The sequence below is a fragment of the Macrobrachium rosenbergii genome, chromosome 25 (genome assembly GCF_040412425.1).
Source record: "Macrobrachium rosenbergii isolate ZJJX-2024 chromosome 25, ASM4041242v1, whole genome shotgun sequence".
NCBI classification, from domain to species: Eukaryota; Metazoa; Arthropoda; class Malacostraca; order Decapoda; family Palaemonidae; genus Macrobrachium; species Macrobrachium rosenbergii.
The window spans coordinates 17,892,423-17,908,820 of NC_089765.1; the positions used below are offsets into that span (position 1 = coordinate 17,892,423).

General features: G+C 36.3%; 1 protein-coding gene across 1 annotated transcript in view; it reads right to left on the bottom strand.

Moving 5' to 3' along the window:
• Positions 1 to 256: 256 nt before the first annotated feature.
• Positions 257 to 16,398, bottom strand: part of LOC136852391 (integrin alpha-8-like) — a 33,780-nt gene continuing 17,638 nt past the window's right edge. Inside the window, exons 12-26 of the mRNA XM_067126985.1 lie at positions 15,323 to 15,465; positions 13,108 to 13,280; positions 12,924 to 12,990; positions 12,561 to 12,633; positions 11,957 to 12,165; positions 11,213 to 11,438; positions 9,852 to 10,024; positions 8,381 to 8,561; positions 7,692 to 7,829; positions 6,246 to 6,607; positions 5,785 to 5,838; positions 4,894 to 4,972; positions 3,061 to 4,404; positions 2,712 to 2,831; positions 257 to 2,159 (exon numbers count right to left, since the gene is read on the bottom strand). Coding sequence (XP_066983086.1) covers positions 2,064 to 2,159; positions 2,712 to 2,831; positions 3,061 to 4,404; positions 4,894 to 4,972; positions 5,785 to 5,838; positions 6,246 to 6,607; positions 7,692 to 7,829; positions 8,381 to 8,561; positions 9,852 to 10,024; positions 11,213 to 11,438; positions 11,957 to 12,165; positions 12,561 to 12,633; positions 12,924 to 12,990; positions 13,108 to 13,280; positions 15,323 to 15,465 — 3,438 coding nt within the window. The 3' untranslated portion in view covers positions 257 to 2,063. The remainder of the gene's footprint in view (positions 2,160 to 2,711; positions 2,832 to 3,060; positions 4,405 to 4,893; positions 4,973 to 5,784; positions 5,839 to 6,245; positions 6,608 to 7,691; positions 7,830 to 8,380; positions 8,562 to 9,851; positions 10,025 to 11,212; positions 11,439 to 11,956; positions 12,166 to 12,560; positions 12,634 to 12,923; positions 12,991 to 13,107; positions 13,281 to 15,322; positions 15,466 to 16,398) is intronic.

A 16,398-nucleotide genomic window follows, 5' to 3' on the forward strand; every position in this document is an offset into this window, starting at 1 on the left:
ATATATATATATATATATATATATATATATATATATATATATCATTGACATTATGAAGGAGATTAGAGTTTTTCAAGCGTTCGGAATATAAGCAAAATATATGTTTTTGGTTTGAAATTCCTCCGGTTTGATAACCCTATTTGTATATCTGAACATATGTAGTTATTATTTTGTGTACTCTCATATCCCAACAATGACTATATTTAAAAAAAAAAAAAGGGCTAAGTTTTAGCAGGGCTTTTTAAAAGACGGTGAATAACTTTTCATCCTTTTTTTTATTTTACTTGACAGAAAGACTATAATATAAAAGAAAGAAATAAGATAATACATCTCAGTATGTTGGCTTGACATTGAAACGTATTACACTCACTGGAGTACATTCCATTTACCTAAAGCATTTGATGGCTAAAGAGCCGGAGAAATAGCATAATAAATAGTTATCAAGTATGTCTCATTCCGGGTAAACCTGAGAAAATCAGTCAGATACAGACTTAGATTCTCGTGACCCTATAAAGCAAAGGAACTTGAAATTGTTACAGAGTTATCAGAAGCTGAATATAGATGTCTTCTCAAGCAATGAGATGGCGTATGGTCTTTGCTTTCCATCGATGCAAATTATCAATAGCAATGTTGTTCAACATAATTTATCAGTCGGTGTCTGTATTCGTAAAGCAATAAAGGGAAAAATTCAGTCATATAAAGTTAATAACATAAGTAACAGTAATATAATAGAATTCTCATGGGCAATATCTTCTGATATATGATACAGCTTTTGAAGGAAGCTTTCTTATTAAATTAATAAGAATATTTCAAAAAAAGATAAAAAAAAAACATTTAATGCGTGCATTATAACCCTTCTTTTTTTCACAAATGCTCAAACATTGAAAGTCCACTTCATGAGAAATTTTCACAGAACTGATTTTGTTTCGAAAGCTCTCTCTCCAATTTCTCAGTGATTCACTGCATAATTAAAGCTGTGTTGAGTTCACAACCAACATTTATAATCTACAAAATCATTCCTTATAATTCTACAGTATGCTAAGGTTTTGGAGTATGTACAGAGGCGAATTGAACATATATTTGCATTTGTTACTATATGGGTGATTATTTACATGTTTATTTGAACACAGGTGATTAAACTAGCTATAAAATTAGGGAGTTCTGTACGTTATTAATCGTTTGATTAATATGGAAGACGAATACTAATATTCTACGAGGCAAGAACCCTTTTAAATGTACGATTTATTTCTGTTCAGGAAGAAATTTCCCCTCCTTAAAATAAACATTCACAAGAGCTTTTAGAATATTCCTGTACCTTTCAGGAATTTAATGTTCCTCTTTGAAGCAAGTTACGCTTAATCACATCCATTTGCTTCCTAACTAAATAACTTTTCTCTTTAGATTTATTTATCATTTGTTGGCAGTTCTTAATATTTACTGTCAGTCATATGATTAGCAAATACTGCTTTCTCTTTAAATTTATTTATCATTTGTTGGCAGTTCTTAATAAATACTGTCAGTCATATGATTAGCAACTACTGCTTTCTCTTTAAGTTTATTTATCATTTGTTGGCAATTCTTAATAAATACTGTCAGTCATATGCTTAGCAAATACTGCTTTCTCTTTAAATTTATTTATCATTTGTTGGCAATTCTTAATATCTACTGTCAGTCATATGATTAGCAAATACTGCTTTCTCTTTGAATTTATTTATCATTTGTTGGCAGTTCTTAACATCTGCTGTCAGTCATATGATTAGCAAATACTGCTTTCTCTTTGAATTTATTTATCATTTGTTGGCAGTTCTTAATATCTGCTGTCAGTCATATGCTTAGCAAATACTGCTTTCTCTTTAAATTTATTTATCATCTGTTGGCAGTTCTTAATATCTACTGTCAGTCATATGATTAGCAAATATTGCTTGTGCAATCTGCACTCTGACAGTAGACATTCAGTTTTACCTATCTATTCACCTCACGAATTCCCTGAGTCTTCTTGGTAAGCATCCGCTGGTATATCCTACATACATGATTACTGATCAAGATTCACATTGCACCCTCCATTATCCGTACTTCTCCTTCTCCTGTCGCTCCTTCAGAGTCATCTCCAGTTCCTCCCTCTGCTCTTTGCTGATCCGTTTGCGTTTGAAGAAGCCGCACTTGGGAGGAGAGAAAGAGAAAAATGAAAGGTTTCTGGGTGGTGTTAGAAACGGGGTAGGGACAGGCTGGTCTAAGTTTACATTAAACGAAAATACATTTTCGACTGTTGCCTACGTTATTGATTACTTTCGAAGTTCGTGAATTTTGTTTCGTTATTTTCTACTGGATAACCAGAAAGTTTACCTTATAACATAAATACATACATACATTATTTATATATATATATATATATATATATATATATATATATATATATATATATATATATATATATATATACATACATGTACATACATACATACATACATACATACATACATACATACATACAGTTTATGTGTGAATCTGTGAGTAGTGCATATATATGTATGTATTTATGTATGTATATGCACATATAATACATACACAAATACATACAGTTTGTGTGAATTTGTGAGTAGTGCATATATATGTATATTTATATATGTATATGCACATATAATACATACATAAATACATACAGTTTGTGTGTGAATCTGTAAATATATTGAAAAATATAAAAGTATTCTTACCATATGTAATAGACTGCACAGGATGACAACTGCCATCAAGCCTCCCACTACAGCACCAATTATTTCCAGGCCTCTCAACTGAAGTACAGATTCTACAGAGAAATCGCTCGTTTTCGTTTTCTGTAGAATGAAAGTTTCTGGTAAGTGAAAATATTCCTAAATTCTTGAATTCTTACGCAGTCGTATCCCAATAACAAAACATAAAGCAGTTTCCCAGTTACTCTGAGATACGGATCATTCTGTCAAGTTTGGCAGATGAAAATTTTCCTAAATACTTGAATTCTTCATAGGTAAATATTTTTCAACAACACTGAAAAGATATGTAAATATTTCTGGCTGTAATCCTCACCTTTATGATTGTGATATAAGTGGAGACTCTGACATCGTATCTTCTCGCAGAGTAGGCTGCTGATTTAGTTCTGTTTTTGGGTGTGGTTGTCTGATTTTCTGATCTGCTGTAGTTGCTTCCTGGAGGCGAGACAAACTCATAGTCTGCAGTTGATGTTGCTTCTTTTAAAGCTTCTGCAAAGGGGTAGGAATTGAAGGTGTTATCTCTTGACACATATGTATCATTTGTGTCAACTGTAGAATTCCAAACCTTTTCACTCATCGCTGTTGGAAGTTCTGATTTCTCTGTTCTCACGAGATCTGTGTCTGAGATGCTGGCAGTGGAGGTATATGCTTCCTTACTTGTAGCTGTGTATTCTGAATACATTCCTTCTATTGTCACAGAAGATTTAGCATCAGAGGTAAACATTCCTTCTGTTGTCACAGAGGATTTAGCATCAGAGGTAAACATTCCTTCTGTTGTCACAGAAGATTCAGCATCAGAGGTAAACATTCCTTCTGTTGTCACAGAAGATTTAGCATCAGAGGTAAACATTCCTTCTGATGTCACAGAAGATTCAGCATCAGAGGTAAACATTCCTTCTGTTGTCATAGAAGATTTAGCATCAGAGGTAAACATTCCTTCTGATGTCACAGAAGATTCAGCATCAGAGGTAAACATTCCTTCTGTTGTCACAGAAGATTCAGCATCAGAAGTTTCCAGGTGCTGTGGGCTGGTGACGTGAGAATCCAAAGAAAATTGATCAGATGCAAGGCCTGTGGACTCTGTCATCTTGACACTCATTCCAGTGGAAAGATCAACATCCTTTAGCTGTGAGTCTACTGACGCGGTGGTCATGCCAGTTGTAGCAACGTATCTTTCAGCTGTATCATTTCTACCTTCACGTGACTTCCCTGAGAAAGAGTCTGAACTGTTAGGACTCAACAGGTCTGGGTTTATGAATTCGGCATCAGAAGCATGTGAACTCGTGCTCTCGCCCTGTTCTGTAGTCCTTTCTTGCCTCTCAGTAGGAGGTATATAGTTGACTACCTCGGAAGAGTTCTCGTCAATTTTAACCTTTCCATGAGGTTCCTCACTCATGGACAAGTAAGGGGATACAGGCAAGTTTGCATCGCCTTTCTCAGTGGAGGTCTCTTCACCTTCGTCGTTTTGAAATTTGCCAAGATATTCTGCATCACCATTTCGTCCATGAACGTCATTATTTTCTTTGTGTGTGTCGAATCTACTGTAAGCTTCTGAGAAGCTTCCTTTGTTGCTGGCGATGTGGTTGTTGAGGAAAACATTTTGCTGGCTTGTGTAGAATGCCATGCCCGTCTCGATAATCACTCGGTGAAGATGAATAAGCTGCAGAAGAAGTCTCGAATGAATTCAGCAGAACTCTTGCTTTGTGTGTTGTCAGTTTTATTGAGTATGAGGAGATTAATGTGCTTAAATGTTATCAATTATAATGATAGCTTTGTTGTGAGTGGAAGTTCACAATTATCCAATAATCATGCATAACCAAAAAGAGGAGTCCAATGTTAATTGTTGTTTTGATGTGAGTGAAACCTCACAGGTCCAGTAATAGTGAATAACAAATAGATCAGGCCAACGCCAATTGTTGTTAATACAAGAAGCCTTCTGAAGGCTAGATCTCACCTGTATCTAATAATAGTGAATGACCAGAAAGAGTAGGCCAGTGTTAATTGTTTTGATGTGAGTGAAACCTCTCAAGTCTAATAATAGTGAATAACCAAATAGATCGGGTGAACATTAATTGTTCTTACACATACAAGAAGCCTTACGAAAACTACATTCTGTGTTGTCAGAAATAAATCGAAAATAAATAATTACCTCCAGTGTTCCAGCAACGATATAGCCAGTGACTTCTATAGTGACATTGCCATCAGACACCACGTCAGATACGTCACAACTGTTGGGAAGAAAACGCTTATTCATCGTTGCAAAGTTAGCGTGGACAGTCAATTGAAAAATTCACTTTGGAGGGATTTTACCTACATGTTGTTAAGTCATAGTTATCCAATATTTTAAAAAGACTTAAAAATACATTGGATTCAACTTTTTAAAAAAAATATATTGGATTCAACTTTATTTTTTTTTTTATCAGTCTTTTGAGCTACAAATTGTGGAATGTTTTCCTCTTTGAGGGTTCAGGTTACACGTAGAATCAGATCTTATCTTTGTTATTTTCGTAGACCCTCTTCCCAATATATAATTTGTTTTAAAATTTCTTGAGTTAATCGTTTACTTGTCCTCAGATAATATGCAATGAAAGCTACTTTATTATTATTATTATTATTATTATTATTATTATTATTATTATTATTATTATTATTATTACTCAAAAGGAAAATCCTTATTCACATGGAACAAGCCTACGGTGGCCATTGACTTGAAATTCAAGTTTCTAAAGAGTATGTTATTATTATTATTATTATTATTATTATTATTATTATTATTATTATTATTATTATTGTTATTATTATTATTATTATTATTATTATTATTATTATTACTCAGAAGGCTACAGGAGCCATTGACTTGAAATTCAAGTTTCTAAAGAATATGGTGCTCATTCAAAAGAAGTTACTAAAGTCAACAGGAAACACAGAAAGAAGAAGTACCAAAACTCGTATTTTCAGTGAAGTACAGCAGGTTTTAACTTTTTTTTTTTTTTTTAAGAGAATGATAGGTTCACTTTTGAGATAAATAACCCTTACTTACATTATCTCTTCACACTTAAAGACGTCACAGCTCAGCTTGGTTGGAGGTTTTTTCCTGGAAGACGAATAAAATTGGGGATTTTCAGTGTTGCTTCATTCGTCAAGATATGTCTGTGTCAAGTAATGTCTAATGCATTGTGAAATGACTCGTATAAGATTCTGTTATGTTCATCTGGGAAACGATGAAAGTAATTTTGCATCTTTTATTTACATAAATTTCTGTAATCTCGCATTCACAAAAACAAAAACTTCAGAAATGCATTACACTTTAACAAGGATTCTGAATTATACCTTTGCTTACTTGAGCGTAGAATTACGTTAGTTTTAAGTAACTATTACTAAAATGACAATAAGAAGGAAGCCTAGCTTTTAAGCATAAAAGTATGACTTCTACAAAACTCAAAAAGCCCATGGGGAGAAAATTATTGCACATATATTTTGAAAATTTTTTTTTTTTTTTACCTCGCCCCCCCGCCACCAGACTGAGGATTCTTGCTCGCAGGGGTCGTAACCTGCGGCTCCGAGTTCTCAAGGATGATACGTTCTGCCGAAAGGTAAGGAGCTGGTTCCTCCCCTAATCTTGGCAGCTGGTCGACCACAGAAACTGACCGTCTCCTTCTAGCGTAGTTGGCTGTATGGAGCGTTCCATCTCCTCCTTCTCCTCCTCCTCCTCCTCCTCCTTCTTCTTCTTCTTCTTCTTCTTCTTCTTCTTGTAGACTTTTGGTAGAGGACTCGTTCAGTTCGAGAAAATCCACTGGTGATGACGTTGATGGATCAATGTCGTCTTGTTCCGTTTCGTTTTCGAAGTTGTAGTCTGTGGTCAGCTTGATGGTAGAAGATGATTGTTGTTAGTAAATTGGCGAACAACAAAAATGTTAACTATAGAATATTCATGACTTTACTAAATGTATTCTGATGATAGTTGAATTTTTATCGATATTATCTATCTCATTCGCTTGAAACAGTAACTGAAAGAACGAAAACTTGGCGAGCGATGTTGATTCTGTTGTCAGCATACTATTAAAATCATCTGTATTTAGCGCTATTCCAAAAACCTTTGGCTTGCTAACTAGTATAGCTAACACAAAACCCATTAATTACTGTCATGAATATGTTTCGACCTTGTAATTTATACAGTGTAACAGTAACCCCATCCCACATTAACAGCGCACAAGTAAAAGATGTTGACATGATGAATATATAAACCATTTTATCTATTTCAGGTAAGCTGAGGGGTCGGTTGCCTTAAAGCACCTTCTCCAACTCTTTCTTTGAAAAGCATCCGCCTCTGCCAAGCCCTTCCTCATTTCCCATGTCACTTCATCACGCCATCTATAATCCTTTACCTCCCTCTTGACCTTTGACCCCAGACAGGTTCCATCCAAGCCCTCTTCACTCATTCCACCTCACCCGTTCTCACCACGTGCCCAAACCGTCTCAATCTCGACTATCTCATCCACCCCTGAACTTCTGATCTCTCTATTTACTAGCCTCTAGCGCAGCGAGGTCCCCAGAATTCACCTCAGCATCTTAAACTAGGTCATCGTTAGATGGTAAATATTATTATTATTATTATTATTATTATTATTATTATTATTATTATTATTATTATTATTATTCAGAGGATGAATCGTTAGGCGGTAAATTATTATTATTATTATTATGATTATTATTATTATTATTATTCAGAGGATGAAACCTATTCATATGGAACAAGACCACTTAAGGGGCCATTGACTTGAAATTCAAGCTTCAAAGAATGTGGTATTCGTTATGGAGAAGTAAGAGGAAATAAAGGGAAATACAGAAAAAAGAGATACCACTTATTAAAAAAGAAACAACATTAATAAATAAGACAAAAATGTATCAAATTGAAAGAAGAATAGTATAAATGATTATAATTCTTACGTTTAGAGGATTGAGTGGTAAGGATGAGCACCGTAGGTTACCCGTTGTCTTAACAGGATCCACGACGTAGAGTATTGGGAAATGCCTCAGTTGGCCAGGCTTCCCTAAGGCAAGTTGCAGAGGCAGTCCTAAGACGATCTGAAAGAATGAGAGGTATTATTTAGGTATCTTAACAAGTTAGGTGTTCCATCTCCGTTAAATATTGTGTAGCTAATAATCTGACATTTTGTTTTCCATCTGAACGTGTCATTAGAAGTGACCGCTTTCATCCGTTGATCTTGCTTAAATTTAAAAACAATGTTAGAAAAATATCAGTGGGTACAAACACACGTGTCTATGTGTGTGTGTGTATATATATATATATATATATATATATATATATATATATATATATATATATATATATATATATATATATATACTGTATATATGTATATATATGTGTGTTAAAATCCCGACAGTAATGTTTAGAACTATGAAGATAAACAAAATTCTAATATTTACAAAAATCTCCCAAGGCTTTCGTCCACAGAGAGAGAGAGAGAGAGAGAGAGAGAGAGAGAGAGAGAGAGAGAGAGAGAGAGAGACATCGTTAGCCCCAGGCGCATAGTTGCAAAATCACGAGAAATCTTTTAGTTGCGAAATCACGAGGAATCTTTTAGTTGCAAAATCACCAGAAATCTTCTTACCTGCCCACGAATAAGAGGAGAAGGCCCTCTGTTCACCACGATGAAATGATGAGTTATCTTTGGCCCGAGATAATCTGCTTTTGTGTCCGACATATTCGCTTGATAAGACTCGAAGTCCAAGAGAACTCTTCCAGGCATTGTTTCGTTCAACTTTGCCTCTACCAGATCGGGGATTGACCACCTGTTCGGGAAGGAACGTTAGAATTCTTTATTTCCTATCTAATTATTATTATTATTATTATTATTATTATTATTATTATTATTATTATTATTATTATTATTATTATTATTATTTCAGTAGATGCAACCTATTCACATGGAACAAGCCCACCAAAGGGGCCATTGACTTGAAACTCTTTAAGCTTCCAATGATTGTTGGTTTCAACCTCCCACACTGCAGCAGTAACTGATCGTGATACAGAGCCAGTGATTTTTCATCGCCCTGGCGGAGACGCGAACTCGCGACATGTGAGTGGCATACCACGACGCTAGCCACTATACCAGCGGACCAGTAAACGCACTGTGCTTCTGTTATGTGAAGAAGGGGGTTTCAGTACTGAGGTTATATGCCATGAGCATTCAGAAACCTTTTTTCTTTTTAAATCTCAGTGCGATTTGGATTCTTTCTTTAAAATTGTATATTGTTTCGCATCATTTATTATTTCTTGTCATATTAAATAATGTATTTATGTTTCATTTTGCATTCATTATCTTATCAAGCATGTTCGTTTTAATTAAAGGTACTTTCTCTAACTTCTCTTCTTTCTGTATTCCCCTTTACTTTCTCTTAACTTCTTTCTAATGAACACCATATTCTTTGGAAGCTTCAATTTCAAGTCAGTAGCCCACGTGGGCTTGTTTCATATGAACAGGGTTCATCTGCTGAATAATAATAATAATAATAATAATAATAATAATAATAATAATAATAATAATAATAATAATAATAATAATAATAATAATAATTTCACATTACCTTCTGTTACTCCATTTTAATGAACACCATATTCTTTGGAAGCCTGAATTTCAAGTTAATGTCCCCGGTGGGGTTGTTCCATACGAATAGGGTTCATCTGAATAATATGAATAATAATAACGTCTTTGGAGAAACAAATCCACAGTTATGTATGTGTACATATATTTAAAGATAAATCTGCACAGAGAGCTTTCGGGAATCTGCTCGATTCCCGTTTTTAGTGTTTGAAAAGGAGGAACGGAACCGATTCCCGTTTTCAGTGTTTGAAAAGGAGGAATCGAACCGATTCCCGTTTTCAGTGTTTGAAAAGGGGGAATCGAACCGATTCCCGAAACCTCTCTGAACAGATCTATTTTTGGATATAGGTATACCCATACGTTAACTGTGGATTTGTTTCTCCATTCCAAGACTCATTCTGTTATGAGTATTTTTTAATAACTTCTTTAACGTCGATTAAAAAAATATCAATTCACTGGTTATTTCAACCGAACTCACCCCCTGGCGTTCAACTCCACCCGACTTATGAGAGGGACCTCGACGATATGGGCGTTGTTGGAATTGTCGAGGTCCATCGTGTCCCCTTTGATGACGAATCCGAAGGACAGATTCGGCTGGTCGTACTCGACGAGACGAATGGCCGAGTGCTTGAAGGTAAAGGTCAGTGTGATCTAGAAGAGGAAAGGAAATGAAAAGAAATCGTGAGTTTATTCTTTCCATGCAGTCACTCCTTCTATTGGTGTTCGTTCATATATATATATATATATATATATATATATATATATATATATATATATATATATATATATATATATATATATATATATATATATATATATATATATATATATATATATATATATATATGTATGTATGTATATATATATATATATATATATATATATATATATATATATATATATATGTATATATTACATATAGATTTAATGCTTACAATAGTGTTTATTCGTATAATTATAGATTCACTCGTTTTACTACAGTTTATTCATGTATTTATAGATTCACTCCTTTTATTGGTTTTTATTTATACGTTTATAGATTTACTTCTGTTACCAGTGTCCATTCGTATATTGTAGATTCACTCCTTTTATTAGTGTTGGTTCTTACATATATAGATTTACTTCTTATTTTAGTGTTTATTCATATATTTATTGAATTAATTTTTTATTAGTGTTACATTAATAGATTTACTTCTTATTGTAGTGTTTATTCATATATTTTTAGATTTGATTCTTTTATTAGTATAAATTCATATATTTATAGACATATATTTATTAGCGTTCATTCATATATTTGTAGAGTTCAGTCTATATTAGTCCAGTAATTGGGAAGGTTTTTAAATAAACATTTGGTGAACTAGGCGGTGTGCCCTTGAAACAAAATCAGCATTGGTTAAAATCACATACAACTGTTTTTATTTCCGCGTTCTCCACTAATAAAAGTGTACGAGGTTGTAAAAACCATCTCATCCATTGAAAGTCGATAAATTACAAGAAGACTTCCTTTAAAATGAAAACACACTTGTCTTAACTTTCCCCGTAGGGGAGGTAGTGTCATCAGAGTGCCTCTTGCGGTGCACTGTTGTCATTGCTTAAGGTTCTTTTCAGCGTCCCTTCGACCCCTAGCTGCAATCTCTTTCATTCCTTTTACTGCACCTCCATTCTTAATCTCTTTCTTCCTTTGTACTTTCCTCAATCCTCTCCTAACAATTGATTCATAGTGCAACCTCGAGATTTTCCTCCCGTTACACCTTTCAGACCTTTCTCCTGTCAACCTTTCTCCTGTCAATTTCCGTTTCCTCGGCCTGAGCTAAATTCTGAATTCAATTCTTGTCTTACCTTCAGCCCCTTCGGTATTTGCGACGGGAATATGAAGTCCAGCATGACCTCTTTGCCTTCGTGGTTATAGTTCCTCAGTTTGGGGAAATGGTGGTCGCTCTGCACTTGCAAGTACTCCAGGGCGTCGGGTACTGTGACCGTCAAGGTCACGGAATAGGCTGTGTTGTTCCTCACTTCGAAGGCGATGGCTACGTTCATGAGTCCGTCACTTACTACCAGTTGTCGCCTGCAAAGATTGACGGGTCAGTTCTCAGAAAATTCGGGTCCTCCAAAATAAATTTCATATGAACAAAAGGGCATTTTCCCAGGCCACGATTCGAACCCATGCCCTTATGGCTTAATACAGAAGTACACCGTTTACTTCTCCACCAAGCCATCGAGAGAGAGATAAGTTGATTTCCACCTTGCTGTACATAATCCTGTTGCATTCAGAATCTGCACTTGGAATTGTAATCAGCCCACCTCTTATCATCATAGCTAGGGCTAAGCTTAGAATGGAAATGACCACAACTCTAGCTAGGCCTAAGCTTAGAATCGATATCAGCCCACCTCTACCATGATAGCTAGGCCTAAGCTTGTAACACATTGCTATTTTAAGATAGTTCTGCCACTAGCAGACTCTTGTTCCAGATGAAAAGCTTGTACTGTATGTGTCTTTCACTGGATCTATCAGACAGAGATCAACAAATTACTTTGAAAGTCCCTGATGCGTAAAAGCTTATAAAATAGAAAGAAAACACTCACGGATCTTCTTCTGGCAATAGGACGAGATCAGATCTTGTGAGGCAGTTTTGAGGTGGAGGGCAGTAGAAAGTCGTCGAGTTGCTGAATTTGGTCTTGCTGTAGGCGCTCATCACGTTGAACAGATCAGAAGTAGAGTGCTGTTTTTGCAGAAGTGACACTTTCATTTCAGCCTCTGCAACCTCTGACAGCCATAAGTGTCGGATGTTTGGCTGCAAGGGAAAGAAGCAGTTGAAACTCGGATTTTTTTCTGGGATAAAGGCAAGGTTTTGTGAAGTCAGGAAGTTGACAAGGAACTTCAATCCTTCTCTGAGGATTTTGTCTTAGCACAATTACTCAGGGAAGGTCGACTTGTTTCATTCATTTCTCTTTAGGACTGAAGAGTGTGGACATGATATTGACAAGCTATTTGTAACATAAAGTCAATGTGAAAACTTTTGCCCAGGAAATTTCCTAATTATCTAACAGTCCTTTCCTTAAGTGGGATTAATTAATGAGAGACTCCCATCTACATACTCCCCACACCCCCTCCCTTCAACCCCTTAAATAGGGATAGTACCCCTAGTACCTCCCAGTACCCGAAAATAGGGCAGAATCTTTTCCATACCTTGACATACACTAGAAGATTCAGAGGGACCGGATTGGCATCAACGTGAGAGATCTTCTGAGTTGACGAGTACCTGAAACAATTGGGATGTGACCACGAAAACTGCCTTTCAGATGCTTACGTTTGTTTATTAGAAAGATATTATCATCGTTTCTTGATTATTTGATTGCGTGGTTCAACTGGTTAAACAATATCACTTAAAAAATGTTAAGTATTCTAATAGATAGATTCATGTCACTTATTATATGAATTCTAATTTAGAGCTGGATATATGTGCATTTCTGAGCTCACAAGCTTATGCAAAACTGTATACAATGAGTTTCTGTGCAAAGTACACTTGCATTTATAAGTAAGTTTACTTACACATCATCGTGGTTATCAACGAAAGCTAATCGTTTGTAGTGATCCAATTCGACCCTCAGACGTAATGCTGAAAGAAAAATTAATGTTATTGACATAAGACATTTTGCTGAGTTTCCAGTCATTTGAACAATATCTTCTTCAGTGTTTAGTCTTACAGAAATATTTGCTTAGGAATCTAACTTACGTATGGGCTCCGAAATGTGCTTGGCTTGGTACTGCAGATGAATTGTGAGGTTAAAACACACGACATTCTGAAGGATTCCATCTGGAAGGACCACGGGACAAGAGGCGTCGTTTAGGTACACCTCTGGCGTCTGGAACTCGATCTGTCCTTGGAGAGAAATCACAGGGCCAGTCCTGGAAAGAAGGAAGAGATGGAAAGATTCAGGTGGGTGGAAGCATTCTGCAGACGAAAGTGTCATTTTGTGCGTTTTGCAATATCAGAAATGGCTGCCTTCTTATTACTTGTTTCACAGTCCAGTTTGTCACAGAGGTAACGGTTTTGTTTTGCCACTTCTAAGGCCTGTCTGTCTTTTCACAGCGACATGGTATTCCTCCTCCTCCTCCTCCTCCTCCTCCTCCTCCTACTCTTCATTGCTTTACCTATACCATTCCTACATGGGAGTTTTCTTATTCTGTCCATATATCAACCTTTAGCATCTTTTGTGACGCCGTTTCTCACATCCAGTACAGAGCATTCACCTCAACCCTTCACCTCCTCAGAAGCTTTCATATGACCAAGTGTGGCGTGAGTCTGCTTGTATGTATGGCTTCTTTCCAGATACTCCAGTCTGAGTTTTGCTATTGTTTATTTTTATTCACCTCTTCGTGCCAAGGTTTCAGCTTTTCACCAGTTCAAGAGCCTCGTCCTGTGATTCATCTGTGTGTATGTGTGTGTCACAAAAGATCTCTGGCTTTTGGTTCGCATTCTTTTAACAATCTCCAAATTTTCCTTTTAGGTACTAATTACTCCCTGCTAAATTTTCTCTACATTCACTTTGACATTTCATTTTTCAACCGTTATTACTCTTTTGAATGCCTCTCTCGTCATTTTCCTCCGTTCCCCCTTCTCCGATATATTACAGAGCAGAAAAGTCAATCTTCGCAAAAGGCATCTAAACATTGCATGTTGTTACAACAAAGAATCATCTCGTCGGATTTCGTATGGCTCCATTTGTCAGCGGAATCGCCAGAATTTGTCAGCCGGCCATTCGCATAATTCATGAATGCCATTAGGGAAATGTATAAGGACAATTCAGGTGTGGGTGGACTCTGATGCATTGTTGGGCTGTTCTACTTAAAGTCATGAATGAAATGAAGCTGAAATCGAGAGTTTTCATCCTAAAATTTAATCTTGTTTTATTTAGATTCCGCGAGAGGTGTAGTTTTTATGTACGATTCAACCAAAATGAGTAGTTTTAACTTGTAGTAAATATTCATGATGGTTTACTATATTATGTATTTTTAACCAAAATAAATAGTTTTAACTAGTAGTGAATGTTCATGCTGGTTTAGTGTTTTATGTATTTGTAACCAGAATAAAAATCATGTTGGTTTATCTATATGGATTTAATACCTTAGGGTGATCACGGCTAACTTTTTATAAATGACCTTGAAATGAACTGAAGCAACTGGACAAGAGAAATGTTTCCCTGCTAAAGTTATTAGGAAAAGACCCAGCAGAATCTCGCTGGCCATCGCAATGAGTCGATTGGGCCTCTTGTAAAACCACAAAAAGGCCGAGGTCCCTTTCATAGACCCACCAAACTTCGGGCGGGAACTCTGACTACTCTGCAGAATAGTTTCTTGAAAAGGTTATTTCATCTCGGATGATATTCTCTCTCTCTCTCTCTCTCTCTCTCTCTCTCTCTCTCTCTCTCTCTCTCTCTCTCTCTCTCTCTCTATACAGGAAAGAGTGAAAGACTATTCCAACTAGGACGACTCTCTCTCTCTCTCTCTCTACAGGAAGTGACAACCTATTCCAACAAGGACGATTCTCTCTCTCTCTCTCTCTCTCTCTCTACAGGAAAGAGTGACAGCATATTCCAACAAGGACGATTCTCTCTCTCTCTCTCTCTCTCTCTCTCTCTCTCTCTCTCTCTCTCTCTCTCTCTCTCTCTTGTACAGGAAAGAGTGAGAGGCTATTCCATTAAGTACGATTCTCTCTCTCTCTCTCTCTCTCTCTCTCTCTCTCTCTCTCTCTCTCTCTCTCTCTCTCTCTCTCTCTCTCCTATGCAATAGAGCGAAAGGCCACTCCCATGCACGAAAGAATGAGAGGCTATTCCAGGCAAGGCAGTTTCTCTCTCTCTCTCTCTCTCCCTCTCTCTCTCTCTCTCTCTCTCTCTCTCTCTCTCTCTCTCTCTCTCTCTCTCTCTCTCTCTCAACTAAAGATTACGTACCTGAGGAACACTGCTTGGTTGGACCCAGGAGCTCCTACGACGAGGTCAGGGTAGCCATTCCCGTCGAAGTCCAGACCTCCATCAATACTGTAGCCGAACCACAACAGGGAACGATGGGGCTGGAACTCGGATGCATGGATGACCTGGGAATAATTAATAAGGATTCTAGAGGATTCTAAGGGATTCTAAAGAATTCTGTAGGATTCTAGAGGATTCTAAAGGATTCTAGAGGATTCTAAAGGATTCTAGAGGATTCTAAAGGAGACTGTCTGACTCTGAGGAATTCGTTTCGTGATGAATAAATAATTAAGGTGTTGATGTAAAGAATATTTTGCTGTGGGAAATTCAGACATATAGCTTTATGGGATTCAGGTGTGTTGCTGTGGGAAATTTGCACAATTCAGCTACATGGGATTCAAGTGCATTTCTGTGGAAAATTTGTACAGTTCAGCTTCATGGGCTTCAATTCCTTTTCTGTGGGAAATTCAGACAAATTCAGATTTTTGAGAATCAAATGTTTTTCTGTGGGAAATTCAGACAAATTGAGTTTTGTGGGAATCAAGTGTTTTCTATGGGGAATTCAGACAAATTCAGTTTTATGGGAATCAAATGATTTGCTGTGGGAAATTTAGATAATTAAGCTACACTGGATTCAAGTGTGTTGCTGTGGGAAATTTAGATAAATCAGCTGTATTGGATTCAGTTGTGTTGCAGTGGGAAATTTTGACAATTCAGCTTCGTGGGCTTCAATTGTTTTTCTGTGGGAAATTCAGACAAATTCAGTTTTATGGGAATCAGATGATTTGCTGTGGGAATTGTAGGCAGTTCAGCTTTGAGACTTAGGAAGGAGTTTGCATTCTTTTGAGTACCTGGTGGGAATTTTCAAGTTTATTCAGACAGATCTTCTTCATAATTTATTCCAGTTTATTTTTAGTTACGACCTGGCTCACTGTTATGTATTATTATTTTAGCAGATGTTTTATTTATATGTGAATGTGGCTTTGTCGTTGCGAGTGTATTTTGAAACAAGTTCCTTATTTTAAATAAAACATACTCAAGTGAAGAATTATATTTTA